Source organism: Penaeus vannamei, chromosome 19 (assembly GCF_042767895.1).
Source record: "Penaeus vannamei isolate JL-2024 chromosome 19, ASM4276789v1, whole genome shotgun sequence".
Lineage (NCBI taxonomy): Eukaryota > Metazoa > Arthropoda > Malacostraca > Decapoda > Penaeidae > Penaeus > Penaeus vannamei.
In genome coordinates this window covers 4,534,934-4,549,933 of record NC_091567.1, presented here as the reverse complement: position 1 = coordinate 4,549,933, position 15,000 = coordinate 4,534,934, and the positions used below count along the sequence as shown (strand labels likewise).

The window sequence follows — 15,000 nt, the reverse complement described above, 5'->3', positions numbered from 1 at the left end:
CTTTTTAAACATGAAGTTTTGATTTATTTTATGATAGTATCTGTTTTTGTTATTTGGTCTGTATTTTGTATTTTATGTTGGCATATGTTGTAATGCAGAGGTTGAAGTACTGTATCATAAGAATGTAGTATTGAGTGAAATATTGCTTATTTTGGCATGTGAATAGTATGACAGAGATTGAAGTATAGTAGATTTGAAATATCAGTAGGTGTATGAACTTAATATAGGTATTTCCCTTTGTAACATGTACTTATTAAATGTGTGTGCATGAATCAGAGAGAGAGAAACACACAGACAGACAAACAAAGACAGAGACTGACAGATAGACACACAGACAGACTCTGAGAGACTGAGAGAGACAGAGACAGAGACAGAGAAAGTGAGTGTGGGATAAATCAAGTGAAAAAGAGGAGAAAAGGGGGAAGGAATGAGGGCAGGTGAGATTAACCAATTGACGCCGGTATATTTTGAAGCCAAAAATAAAAGATTCCGGGTGGCTACAAAATCAGCGGGTGGGGCTGCCCTGGACTCTGTCTGCCTGCCGGCCACAACCGGCTGCTGCGTCAGAGCACGAGCCCTGATACAGCATTACACTGGCGGGATACCCTGCAATGTTTATTTTTTCGGGTGTCTCATATGTGGGACACCTGTCGTTAGTGGGTTAAGAAACAGAGAGAGTGAAAAAGAGAGCAAGAATGAGATTGAGAAAAAGAGAGAAACAAAGACAAAGAGAGACATCTGTGTTGTGCAAGCATGTGTATTAAATTTTTAAATTTTCTGTTTCATGTAATTTTTGGATATTTCTTAAATATGATAATATAAATGCATATATTTAGGTGTAGTACACATTAGCTGTAAGATACTAGTCAAAGATAGATACTGTGCACTGCTGGCAAATAGATATTGTGTATTCAAATTTATTTTGAGGATTCTCTAGACAAGTACACATGGTTTGCATATAGTTACAAAATATATTTATATAGTTTATAAAAGTTAATGAAACAAATAAAAATGATATATGAGTATATATTCATCAAGTTATTTCAACACAGTTGAAAATCATATAAACTGCTGCAACTTCTTGCCTTGCCTTTTTCCTTATAGATTGTTTGTATCTTTGGTTATATTTGCTTTCTTGCCTAGAAAATGTATATATATATTTATTTATATATATGTGTGTGTATTTGTGTGTGTATGTATGTGTGTATATATATATATATATGAATATATATATATTATATATATATATATATATATATATATATATATATATATATATATATATATATATATATATATATATATATATATATATATATAATGTATGTATTTATGTAGTATATGGCAATTCCTGAGAAATTGGTGTTGGTCAAAGAGAAAGGAGAATTATCTGAATTATTAATTTTGGGGATTATGGAATTTCAGGCAGGGCTGCCCTTCAAAAACGAATCATGGGCTTGCTACGGAAGATTGAGAAGTGGACGCCAGGCTGCCTACAGGTAATGAGAGTGTATTTTTGTGTACCTTCTTCCTCTTTTTCTCACCTGTATTATTATTATTCTGAATTTTTTTCTTCTTTCTCATATCTCTTTTCCTATAAGTGGAAGTGTATTCAATCTAGTTAAATAAAACATTCATACTTTGTTTTTCTAAAGCCAAGGCCAAGATTTAGATATGCCTAGTTCATCTTGATCCACTAAGCAGTGTGTCATCTCTATACATTAGTAGTTGAATGTAGTCAAGATGGCACCAGTTATGTAGCTCATTGATGACGTGTTATCTTTTGCAGGCTTGGGAGGACACTTTTATTAACTGGGAAAACTCCACAAAGATGTTAGTGTCTTATCCAAAAGCAAAACTAGAGGAGGGCCAAATATCAGACAGCTTCCACCGGACTGTGTATAGGAGGAGAGCCTCACACCAGAGTACAGAGCATGAGCTTGAGGTGAGATAAATATATATATATATATATATATATATATATATATATATATATATATATATATATATATATATATATATATATGTGTGTTTTTTTGTTTTTTTTCTGTCATGCAAATTGTTGGGAGAGAGATATTCAACAATCTTATTATGGTTAAAAAAGTGTGATTTATGAGGATATGCTCTTTAAACATAATAGAGGAAAGTGGTAATTTTATACATACACATTCTGGTTTGATTCTGGTTAGGATATGTATATATTGATACAGCTTATAATATAATTACTTTTCTTTTTTCCATATTAGATACAGGACCAAGTAAATGAGTGGGCTAATATGACTGGGTTCCTCTGTGCTTTGGGCGGAGTATGTTTACTAGGGAAGTCCCCTTCGCGGCAACAAGGTGTAAGCTCAAACCTCACTAGTGATGTAAGAAAACCAGCAGTTTTACCCAATACCAACCAGGATATGCTGTACTGTCCAGTCACACAGTGAGTAAACATGTTTAAAGAGATTACACTGATGTTTTGAATTTGATTAGTATAGTTTGGACTGTCAACTTGTATAATTTTAATAGCTTTATGATTGTAGTACTCAAGTGATTTATTTTGTTCTTTCTTTTCCCCTTTTCAAGGTTTGTTGGGCACCTCCTAAAGCTCTTAGTCTGCAACAATGAGAAGTTTGGAACCCAGATTCAGAAGCATGTGAAGGAGTTGGTTGGCCACGAGATGTCACCTTTGCTGTATCCAATTCTTTTTGACCAAATTAAGGTCATTGTGGATAAGTTCTTTGACCAACAGGGCCAGGTAAGAGCTAGTATGAACTGTTGTAGAAGAGAGGAAAATTTTTCTCTATATGACTCTAGTAAGGATAGGTACTAACTCAGCCATTTGATTATAATCCAAATAACAAGTGATTACTGTATTTTAGTATTGCAGTTTGGGATATTATTGATAAGATAATAGTAGTAAATCATTTTCTCATTTCAGGTTATTGTAAGTGAACTAAACACTCAGTTCATTGAACACATAATATTCATAATGAAGAATGTTTTGGAAAACAAGACCGATCATCCATCTGAGCATCTAGGTGTCACATCAATCGAACCCATGATGTTAGCTATAGTGAGGTGAGTACATCTTTGTCTTCATTACCTAATGTGATTTACATTTATCTCAGCCTCACCTTTTTTTCACTTTTTTTTTTTTTTTTTTTTTTTTAAGCCAATTGGAAGATAATATTAACAATATCCAATGTTGTTACAACAAACCATCTTTTGTTCCCTGAGTGATTCACCATTCTCTGGACAACAGATATGTACGTCATCTGGACACCACAGTGCACACGTTGCACATCAAGACTAAGCTGTGTCAGTTAGTAGAGGTGATGATGCAAAGGAGAGATGACTTGGCCTTCAGACAAGAGATGAAGTTCCGCAACAAGATGGTAGACTATCTGACGGATTGGGTCATGGGAAATTCACACCAAATTGCTCCTCCAGGAACGATAGATGTTGCCACTGTTTCAAAGTGAGTTGGTTGATATTGCATGTTGGAGATGTTGATAAAGAAGAAGTAACATTCAATTCAGATTATAATTGTTTTTCATCTTTGGAAAGTGTAGTTAGTTATTGGATTTTTGTGTTTTGGGATAGTGATATTAATTCACATTCTCATTTCTTTTTCATTAAATGGAGGAAATAGAGTATTTGCATTTTAATGTGTATCTGAAGTTGCTCTAGCAACACATGTTAGAATTATGATAAGCATTATATAGATATATAGATAAACAGTACCATTCTTATGTAGTAGTACATCTATAAGTAACTGTTGCACATTTATATTGTAGTTATTAGGAATTAACCTTTACCAACCACAGGAACTAAAAGCAACAATAGTTAATGCAGTACTTTCCTTGACAGCATGTACATGCAGTATGATATCACGGGATGTTGTCGAGACCTTGATCAAGCATGCATGGAGGCAGTAGCTGCCCTTTTGCGAGGGCTGCCACTTCAGCCAGAGGAAAGTGACCGTGGGGATCTGATGGAGGCAAAATCTCAGCTCTTTCTTAAATATTTTACACTATTCATGAACCTCTTAAATGACTGTATGGAAGCTCAGGAAGTGAGTAGTTTCATTTTGGTTACAAAGAAATTACAGATATTGTGTGTTCTTGCTCTACTTATTGATATTATGTTTTACATTTGTGCCAAATTGCTTCATACAGATGTAATTATTTTTTCTTTTTTTTTTATGCATGTCCTAAAATTTTGCATTAACTTCTAAAAGGTTGAGAAGGATGTTGCACGGCAGCGGGTGCAGCCAGGTAAACTTTCAACTCTGCGTAATGCAACCATCCAAGCCATGTCAAATCTGTTGTCAGCTAATATTGACTCTGGCCTGATGCATTCTATTGGACTGGGGTATCACAAAGATTTACAAACTCGAGCAGCATTCATTGAGGTATGTTTCTGGTGCCTGTATATTATGATGACCTTGGTATTTTCATTTCTGAAATAGTTGTTTTTTATACATTGATATTATTACTGATATCTTATTGTTCATGTGTTATTTTTTCCAAGAAGGTTATTTTTTCTCTGTTTGATACATAAAAAAAATCTGAAATTGGTTTTCTAACATTCTGAAAATATTCTTACAGGTTCTAACAAAGATTCTTCAGCAAGGCACAGAATTTGACACCCTAGCAGAGACTGTGCTTGCTGATCGGTATGAGCAGTTGGTGCAGTTAGTGACAATGATTGGGGACAAAGGAGAACTGCCAATAGCTATGGCTCTGGCATCTGTTGTTGTTACGCCACAAATGGTAAGATTAGATATGTGTATGTTGTTATATTTGTTTTTTTGTTGTTGTTGTTTTGATTAGGTTTGAATTAAGAATTTCCTTTCCCCTTCTTATTATGAAAGAAAGACAAGTTTGTCTCCGATGGGAGTCTTCAGTTTATACTCTTGTCTGATTCCATTTTTATTTTCTTTGCAGGATGAACTGGCACGTGTGTTTGTGACATTATTTGATGCCAAGCACTTGCTTTCCCCATTACTATGGAATATGTTTTACAAGGAGGTTGAAGTGTCTGACTGTATGCAGACTCTCTTTAGAGGCAATTCACTTGGAAGCAAAATAATGGCATTCTGCTTCAAGGTTAGTGCATATGATTGTGTGGAATTCTATATATTTTTATCTTAATCATTGAAAGTAACTAGTTTGTCCTCATCATTCTAAACCCTGACATTCAGGTATATTATGCCTGTATAGATATATAAAATGTAAAGATGTCCAGGTTTAGTGATTTATCAGTATATATTTTTAAGAGTAAGATTGGTGCTTGTTCCATAACTGCAGATATTTTGAATAATGTGTAAATTTGCTGACTTCTACTTCCTTTTCTTACAAGTATTGTATTTGGGTTTAAATCATATATAGAGTGTTTAATTATCCCCTATTTTATATCAGTACACCTGATCTTGCAAAGCAGTAGGTTGCAAATGTTCAGGAATTAAGAAGAATTAGGTTCTTCCTTTGAGATACATTTTTATGATCATAGTATGGAATTTGATACAATTATCTTTCTCTCTCTGTAGATCTATGGGGCATCTTATCTGCACAATCTCCTAGAACCCTTAATACGGCCGTTAATGGACGACGTTACCCATTCCTACGAAGTTGATACTGGAAGATTAGATCCATCAGAGAATGTAGAAGAAAATAGGAGAAACCTTATAGCACTTACACAGAAAGTCTTTGGTGCTATCATTTGCTCTTCAGACAAGTGAGTTTCAGATAAATTTGCATCTTCTTTTTAAGTGTATGTGTATAATAACATAATTACACATATACACATGGATGTGTACACTCAAATGCATACACACAAACACACTAGTACAGATCCACACATACACCATGGAATTGCTTGTACATACCCCATGTCCTTGGATGATTATTTTATAGGTGATCCATAGTGGCCTGATGCCATTATTGTTATGTACTGGCTGAGTGAGGTAAATTTTGAGAATTGATGATATTCTGTGTATAAGTAATTGACAGATAAGGAATTTTTGAAAACAGTTGTTAGGTATTGTGTTGTTTTGATGGCTTATATTTAATACCGTTACCTTTCCAATTAATAGTTTCTGGTATTATTGATGTTTTCAATATATCGGAACTTAGTATAATATCAAAATAATTTGTCTGGTTAAGTAAAGACACATAACCGTAAGCCAAATTTAGCATTTGATGAAATATTTGAACTTGCCTGAATTATTAAAAATTTACTGAAAGGAAGTGGAAATCAAGGCTAGAATAGTAAATAGTAGTTTTTACAATCATTTGAAGAATTAGTTCTAAAGCTTATGCTCTCATTGGATTTTCCCAAAAATAGGAAATGATGGATGATTGTTATGAAAATTGTTTTTCCTGTCTTTGTTGTATAGATAGTTCCACCATCTAAAGTCATTTCTCTTTTCCCCAAACAGCTTTCCACCTCAGCTACGAAGCATGTGTCACTGCCTTTACCAAGTCCTAAGCAAAAGATTTCCTCAGTTTCCACAAAATAATATTGGTGCTGTGGGAACTGTAATATTCCTCCGATTTATAAATCCTGCTATTGGTAAGTACAAAATTTGTCAATATTGTAGATACTACGTGGGCTTATGTTAGTGGATATATATATAGAAAGATCCAAAATAAATTAATAGCAACATATATTTGTTTTATTTGTATACACTTCCGTGTGTCCTTCATCATTACTGTATTCTTAATCTTTTGAATTACAAGTTAATTTTCCTTGCTTAATTGCAGTATCCCCCTGTGAGACTGGCATCCTGGACAGTCAGCCTTGTGGACAAGTAAAGCGAGGGCTGATGCTCATGTCCAAGATCCTTCAGAACATTGCCAACCATGTTGAGTTCAGCAAAGAGCAGCACATGCTCCCCTTCAATGACTTCCTGAGGCAGCACTTTGAAGGGGCAAGAAGGTTCTTCATCCAGATTGCTAGCGATTGTGAGAGTGTGGAACAGACCAGCCATAGCATCTCATTCATCAGTGATGCTAATGTGCATGCTCTTCATAGATTACTATGGAATCATCAGGAAAAGATAGGTGTGTTGGAAATCAAAGATCTCTTGCATGTGTGTTATTGGATCAGACAGTATTCATGGAGGCTGTAGTGAAGTGGAGGAATAGGTTTTTATATAGAATGAGAAATAGATAAATGAATATATTTGTAGTTTGAATCCTTTTTAAATAGCATTTTAAATACCAGACACATTAATTTCTAAACCTTATTTTAGGGGAATATCTGTCGAGCAGTCGGGACCATAAAGCAGTTGGCAGAAGACCATTCGACAAAATGGCTACATTGCTAGCATATTTGGGACCACCAGAGCACAAACCCATTGATTCTCAGTGAGTTTTGCAGATAAGCACAGAAATGTTCAACTTGCTTTATAAACTGATCTTAGTATGGATGTTGTGTATTTACTAATTGATCTTGCCTCCACTTGCACAGATGGAGTAGCATGGACATGACAAGCACAAAGTTTGAAGAGATTATGTCCAAGCACAACATGCATGAGAAAGACGAGTTCAAGTCCATAAAGACGCTAAACATTTTTTATCAAGCAGGAACATCTAAAGCTGGCAATCCTGTGTTTTACTACATTGCCAGAAGATACAAGTATGTTTTTTGATAAAACTAGATTGGTAAGATATACCTTATGATTGATAGAATATTTAACCAATATGAATGAAGGAAATTAAAAGTTATTAATTCATTGACTTTTGTCACTGTGTTTACTCATTACAGAATTGGGGAGACAAATGGCGATCTTCTCATATACCATGTGATACTCACTCTCAAACCTATTTGCCGAAAGCCTTTTGAACTCGTTGTGGATTTCACTCACACTTGTGCAGATAATAGATTCAGGTAAAACTCCAGTTGATATTTACATTTTCTTTCCAAACATTTTTACTTTCCTCATTGATTTTCTTCCACTCTTCATCTTCAACTTTAATTTTTAAATCTTCTCCCAGCTTATTTAGTTATTCTTATTTTTTATTTATTTTTTTTTCTTCTTTTTTGTTATTATTATTATTATTATTATTATTATTATTATTATTATTATTATTATTATTATTATTATTATTACTACATAGTTTTGGTTATCCTACCTCATGCAGTGTAATGTACCAGATTTGAGGGAGAATTTTTGCATAGCTAATATTTCTCAGTAAATCTGTTGGAAATCTATTTTTTCACATTGAGGAATATCTTCTCACAGAACGGAATTCCTGCAAAAGTGGTTTGTAGTGTTACCCGAGGTTGCATATGAGAATATCCATGCGGCCTATATTTACAACGCCAATTCCTGGGTGAGAGAGTACACAAAATATCATGACAGAATCTTGGCACCCTTAAAGGTAAGAAAATGAAATGCACTGTTTTGGAACAATTCCCTTGCTCTATAGAATGGAGATACAAAACAAGTTTAAGTGATAATATGATTTATTAGAATGAAATACATTGTTCCAGTTTAAATCCGTATAATGATTACAATTTTTCTTAGCTGATTATGTAATTAATATTGATATTATTATTTCCATTGATTGTACATACCTTTCAAATGAAGAAAACACATCATACATTTTCACCTTGTATTGTTACTATCTTATGTTCCTAAAGTGTCTTTTACCTTTTTCTTAAGGGAATAGGGGAGCTGAGGCTTCTGCAGTAATGTGTACTCTTCTCTCTATATATATGCCCTTTTCCGTCACAGGGTCACAAGAAACTGATTTTCCTGGATGCACCAGCACGGTTAAATGACTACATTGAGCCTGACCAACAGAAACTGCCAGGGGCAACCACTTCCTTAGATGAGGATCTCAAAGTCTTCAATAATGCACTCAAATTGTCTCATAAAGACACAAAAGTTGCTATCAAAGTAAGAATGAAATTGGATTATTGAAATATAATGATAATATTTATTAGGTAATGTAGTAATAATTTTTTTCTTTCTTTTTCTTTTATTTAAGGATTTAATCCTTGTTTTTTAAATCTAATTTTACACATTCATAAGTGCTTCATGATATGAATTATACCATAATTGTATAGGTCAGTATCGTACAAGGATTAGATATGTGTGTCCTAGGCATAAGGTTACTGTTGAATATTAGAATTTACAGCTTTGCCTTGATTACAGGTGGGTCCTTCAGCAATCCAGGTAACCTCAGCAGAGAAGACCAAAGTGTTGTCCCATTCTGTACTTCTCAATGATGTTTACTACGCTTCAGAGATTGAAGAGGTAGAGTATTTTAAGGCCATTTTAGTTTATCCAAATGTATCTAATTTTTGTGGGTAAAGTAATAACAGGAATTTCTCTGAAATAAATTATTTTTTTCTTTCTTTTTCATTTCTTTTCTTTTCATCTGACAAACAGAATTAGACAATGAATCATGTATCTCTAATACTGTTTCAGCTTTTTTCATGATATGATTTGAATGTCTCGCACTATTTTGATGAGGATATAATTTTAATGTATAGAGGGAATGAGATTTCCTAAAGTTGATTTATGAAATATTGTGATGAGTGGGTTCATTGCAAAATTAGTAAATAATGCATACATTTCTTGCTTACTAGGTTTGTCTTGTGGATGACAACCAGTTCACCTTGACCATTGCAAACGAATCTGGACCCTTGTCATTCATTCATAATGATTGTGACAGTATTGTCCAAGCTATTATTCATATCAGAGCAAGATGGGAACTTTCTCAGCCAGTAAGTACTTTGTACCTTTTTATTGTTCATATGCCAATGTAGCTTATGCCTAATTTAAGTAAAACTTATTAGAATTACATATAGAGAAACTTCTTGATGCTCTTACTTTTTGCATTAATGCTGACAGTCCATATACTCTATGTAATGATACTTCCAGTCCTTTTCATAATACCATTTTTATTTGAATGTCATGTTGATTCATAATGCTTGTTACTCGTTCCAAAAGGACTCGGTAACAGTGCACCAGAAGATTCGACCAAAAGATGTTCCAGGCACCCTGCTCAATATGGCGCTACTAAACCTGGGTTCCTTAGACCCCAACCTGAGAACAGCAGCTTATAATCTCCTTTGTGCTCTCACTGCCACCTTTGACTTGAAAATTGAAGGACAGCTATTAGAAACTTCAGGTAAGAGATCACACCATAAATATGTTTGGCTTATCTTTTCTACAATATATCTGAGAAGTTGAAAAAAATCAGAGAATGTAGTGTGTATGGCCAGTTTTTTCTGTAAGGCAAATTAGGGTCAAGGGGATATTATCGCAAAACTTTTGGGCTGGCTCAGATGCCAAAAGTTAACTCCAAGGCCACAGAAAAATGTGTCATTGTACCTCAAGCAGGCAACTGATGCCTGTTTTCATGCCACATATGCATGAATAAAGTGAGGGTGTAATTCAGACATTTTACAAAATAATGAGGTATCAGGGATATTTTTTTAATGTAAATTCATGCAAAAATTTCCAACCACCATGATATGAAGTCAACATGATAAAAAGGCTATAACTTTTATGAGACTAAGATAATGGAGACATGACATACATGTCATGCCATTCTTGGCATGGCATGACATAGATGCTATTTGGAGGTAAAGGGCTAAGGGGCATATCCATTGAATTAGAACTTAGTTATTATTTGGTAAGGTAACAATGCTCAGACAAATATGCTGATGGATGAAACCTTAAATTTTTTTGTCTTGTTAATGCTGGCTATACCTTTTATGTATGTTGGAATAAGAATGAGTGTTTGCTCTTTCTCTCCAAATTATAGCCAAGCATCTTGGATGAAGAGATTTTCATGTCTTCTTTTACACAGGGTTGTGCATTCCATCCAATAACACCATCTTCATCAAGAGTGTCAGTGAGAAGTTGGCAGCTAATGAGCCTCACTTGACGCTAGAGTTCCTGGAGGAGTGCATACAGGGCTTCAGGGCTTCCAGCATCGAACTCAAGCATTTGTGTCTTGAGTACATGACGCCATGGCTGCCCAACCTTACAAGGTAGGGAGAATCTGTTGTTGCGTGTGTGTGTTTGTTTTTAAAGTTAAAAAGTCATCATAAGGTGATATGTTTTATTATATGCATATCTCTATTACTGATGAAAATGGGATTTACATTGATATGTATTTATGCATGTGTATGTCTGTGTTTTTTTATGGAACATGAAATTGTTTTCACTCATATCATTGCAATTTTTTTTAGGTTTTGCAATCATCCTGATGACAAGAAGCGTGCTAAGGTTGCCATGATTCTAGATAAGCTCATAACTCTGACCATTGAAGAGGTTGAGATGTACCCATCCATACAGGCCAAGATATGGGGTAACATAGGACAGGTAAGTCATGTCCTTTTTAATGTCTTGCTTTTACGGCAGAAATCCCCGGAACTCAGTTGCTAAGTCCCTCATTATCTTTGCTATGCTATAGTGTTTGGGAATAAAAGGATAGGTTTAAAGGATTAAAGATTATAGGTTGTGATATGTGATATTTTGTTATAGGTGTTTAAAATATATTTCATGCTAAAGTGTAGCAGGTGGTGGGAGGGTATGGAGAGGATATGCTACTCCAGTTCCATGAGCTTTATCTCCCCCCCCCCCTGAAAAAAAAAAAAAAAAAAAAAAAAAAAAAAAAATATATATATATATATATATATATATATATATATATATATATATAATGATAAAATTAAATTGATAATGATAATGATGATAATACTGAAAAAAAAACATCTGTAATAAATATTTTTAGATCAAAGTCCTAAACTGGAAAATAAGTAATGAAATACTCTGATATTATGTACATGTTTAATGCTTTTGTCAAAATTAGCAGGTTGTGTTACTGCAAAATGATAAATAACAACAGTGCCATGTGTACACCAGCTCCCTCACATTAACCTAGCTAGCTTAGTGACACTGTCCTGTTGTCACTATGTTTTACCTGGAAATAGGGAAGAGAAGCCAAATCAAGAGATGTAAATGTGAATGTTTTCATTAACTTACATGATATATTGTGCCTTTTTTCAAGATTGTTTCCTGTGCCCCTGCTGCAGTATTTTATATCATACTTCACATTGCCTTGAGATTTATTTACACAAGAACACATATGTTGACACTTTGCTGGTGTTTTAAAGATTTTCCAAAGAGTGTCACTTTGAAATCAGCATGGTTGTATTCAGTATAGCCTTTGCTATAACTAAGTCTCCCTCTAACTAAGAAATGTTAAAACACTAACTTGGGTAAGCATAATAACTCTTCTCTTGCTATCACTGACAAAGGGCCATGGATCTTACCATCAGCACAGTCTGTTACTCTGAGATGAAGTCCTGAACCTTTGTTATATTTAACCCCCTGTATACAATGAGCCATATAAGACATCACAGTCATCAAGTCCTTCCCACTGCCTGACTTTGGAAATGTGCTTGATCCTGGATCAGTTATGGTTAATCTCCCACCCTAAACTGGAACACTGGCTAGAGTTGTTCATCAGAGTTTCCTATTCATTATTGACAAGTTCTGTCTTTTCCCAGTGAGTTATAGGACTAGTGGGTGCTATTGGATTCTGTATGAATTCTGGGGTCACATTTCTTTTACCTTGTAGTTTAAGAATTAATAAGAAGGGTTTAATAATGTCTTAGAATGATATTGATGAAAAATACCAACCTACAACTTAAAATATCCATTTATTTTATCAATTGGTTATATACATATGTGGAATGGATAATGATAATTAGTTTCTGAGAATGCTATTGACTATTGTTATTTGCAGGTGTCAGAGCTAATAGATATGGTGCTCGATTCCTTCATTAAGCGGTCGGTGACTGGAGGACTAGGATCGGGGCAAGCTGAGATTATGGCTGACACAGCTGTTGCTTTAGCTTCAGCTAATGTTGCTTTAGTGGCAAGAAAAGTCATAGGACGGCTTTGTCGGGTAGGATTTTTTTTCGTTTGGTTTGAAAAGAGTATTGAAAGAATAAGCATGCATGTTTTTCTTTGTTTTATGTATATTCTTATTCAAGGACAGAATCATCTAATTTTATTAATGTATTTAATAGATTGGGTTAAAGGAGTTGGTCAATTTTCATATAATGCAGCATTAATTTCATGTTCCAGCATACAACAAGTCTGATATTATACACAGTGATATCATTTATCCTTGATTATTACAGGTGATAGACAAGACATGCACTTCCCCCACATCTACGCTGGAGCAGCATTTGATGTGGGACGACATAGCCATCCTGGCACGCTATTTGCTCATGCTCTCATTTAATAACTGCCTGGATGTAGCACGCCACTTACCGTACCTGTTTCACATCATAACTTTCCTGGTGTGCACTGGGCCACTCAGCATGAGGGCCTCAACACATGGCCTAGTTATCAACATAATTCACTCACTGTGTACCTGTACTAAACCCTCATTTTCTGGTAAGTTCGAACTTGTTTGATAATTTAGTCTTACAAAGGTTTATAGAGATCATGTCCTTTTAATCTGAAATAGTGATTGAAATTTGAATAATCTAGCTAATATATATTCATTTGATTTTGCAGAAGAAACCCAGAGAGTTCTTCGACTATCACTGGACGAATTCTCCCTGCCCAAGTTTTACCTTCTGTTTGGAATCAGTAAAGTGAAATCTGCTGCAGTCACTGCATTCAGATCTTCATACAGACACACAGGAGAGAGGGGGCTAAGGCAAGATTTATTATGAATTTCTTTATGAATTAGTAAGAAAAAAAATCATGATAAGTTTTGATTTTTATAAATGGTCTAAAGATTCTCGTTATTCTCAATCTTATTTATTGTACAATATATTTTCTTCATAAATACAGATTAGTGCCAGATCGTAGTCTTTCCTGTGGAATGGGTGACCGAGAAAGACTCTCTCTCCAGTCATTAGAAACAATCACTGATGCACTGCTTGAAATAATGGAAGCATGTATGCGAGATATCCCAGACTGTGATTGGTTGCAAGCGTGGACTGGCCTTGCCAAGAATTTTGCATTCCAGTATAATCCAGCTCTCCAGCCAAGGGCTCTCATTGTGTTTGGATGTATAAGTAAGTATAAACTTACTTGTTCTTTGAACTTAGGGTAAATATTGTTTGGAAACTAGAATGGATTATTGCATGAAAGTTAGATAGCCGTTGGAAGTTTCAATTTCCTCTGTTTTTGGTGGCAGAGCAATAAGTGTAAAGAGTATCTTAATTGTTAATCCAACAGTTTTTCTGGGGTCTCACCTATGAGACACCCTCAAAGAGTAATTACCAATGCAAGGCATCTTGTACACTTTTGTTCTCTGCATTTTGCTAGGTATCTCACATGTGAGACATAATGTGTGGATCTGAATAATACTGTTAGATCTAAACACATAGCTGAAGAGAAATTTGAAAAGTTTATATTAGGGTGGCAGTCTGAAGCAGTACTTGTGGAAAATCTATTAAGCTGGATAGAGTAAAGGTATGATAGGCTTCAGAAGGAATCCGTAAGTGACAACTGTCTCTATATGCCTAGGGTGGGGTTACTGCTGTTAATCAGACAAAGGGAGTGGGAAGCATGTACTATATATGATGATATGGTAGCAGTGATAATCAAATCAGACATGCTTCAGTTTGCTTATTTCTTTGTTATTAGGTCCATCTAATACAGATCCCATCATGCCATGTTGCTCATGCCACTGAAGCACCATGAAATTCTCGAAGATGAAGTTTCACAATCATATAACATGTTAACCCACTTACAATGGGTGTCCCACATATGAGACACCCAGAAAAGTAAACATTGCTGGGCATCCTGCCGGTGCGATGCCAGATCAGAGCTCACGCTCTGATTTTGTCACCTGTGACAGATGGTGTCCTGGCAGGTTGCTGGACTCACCTGCACGCCGATTTTGAAGCCGACCGGAAAATATTATTTTCGACTTGTAAATTTACCGTCGCTAGTGGGTTAAGACCACCTATTCAATTTGACCACTCTCTGACCCCTCCATGCTATGA

General features: G+C 34.9%; 1 protein-coding gene across 4 annotated transcripts in view; it reads left to right on the top strand.

The window, feature by feature from the left end:
- Window positions 1-15,000, top strand: part of Nf1 (neurofibromin 1) — a gene marked incomplete at its 3' end in the record, with an annotated part of 107,999 nt that overhangs the window by 54,314 nt on the left and 38,685 nt on the right. For all 4 annotated transcript variants that reach the window (XM_070133798.1, XM_070133795.1, XM_070133797.1 and 1 more), the window contains 27 exon segments: window positions 1,426-1,499; window positions 1,790-1,945; window positions 2,247-2,431; window positions 2,575-2,746; window positions 2,930-3,069; window positions 3,254-3,469; window positions 3,862-4,066; window positions 4,232-4,405; window positions 4,602-4,766; window positions 4,941-5,102; window positions 5,543-5,730; window positions 6,434-6,567; window positions 6,759-7,058; window positions 7,250-7,364; window positions 7,468-7,635; window positions 7,765-7,887; window positions 8,243-8,381; window positions 8,738-8,902; window positions 9,161-9,262; window positions 9,598-9,735; window positions 9,962-10,142; window positions 10,827-11,010; window positions 11,212-11,344; window positions 12,774-12,935; window positions 13,174-13,432; window positions 13,556-13,700; window positions 13,838-14,064. In XM_070133798.1, the coding sequence (XP_069989899.1) occupies window positions 1,426-1,499; window positions 1,790-1,945; window positions 2,247-2,431; window positions 2,575-2,746; window positions 2,930-3,069; window positions 3,254-3,469; window positions 3,862-4,066; window positions 4,232-4,405; window positions 4,602-4,766; window positions 4,941-5,102; window positions 5,543-5,730; window positions 6,434-6,567; window positions 6,759-7,058; window positions 7,250-7,364; window positions 7,468-7,635; window positions 7,765-7,887; window positions 8,243-8,381; window positions 8,738-8,902; window positions 9,161-9,262; window positions 9,598-9,735; window positions 9,962-10,142; window positions 10,827-11,010; window positions 11,212-11,344; window positions 12,774-12,935; window positions 13,174-13,432; window positions 13,556-13,700; window positions 13,838-14,064 (4,512 nt within the window).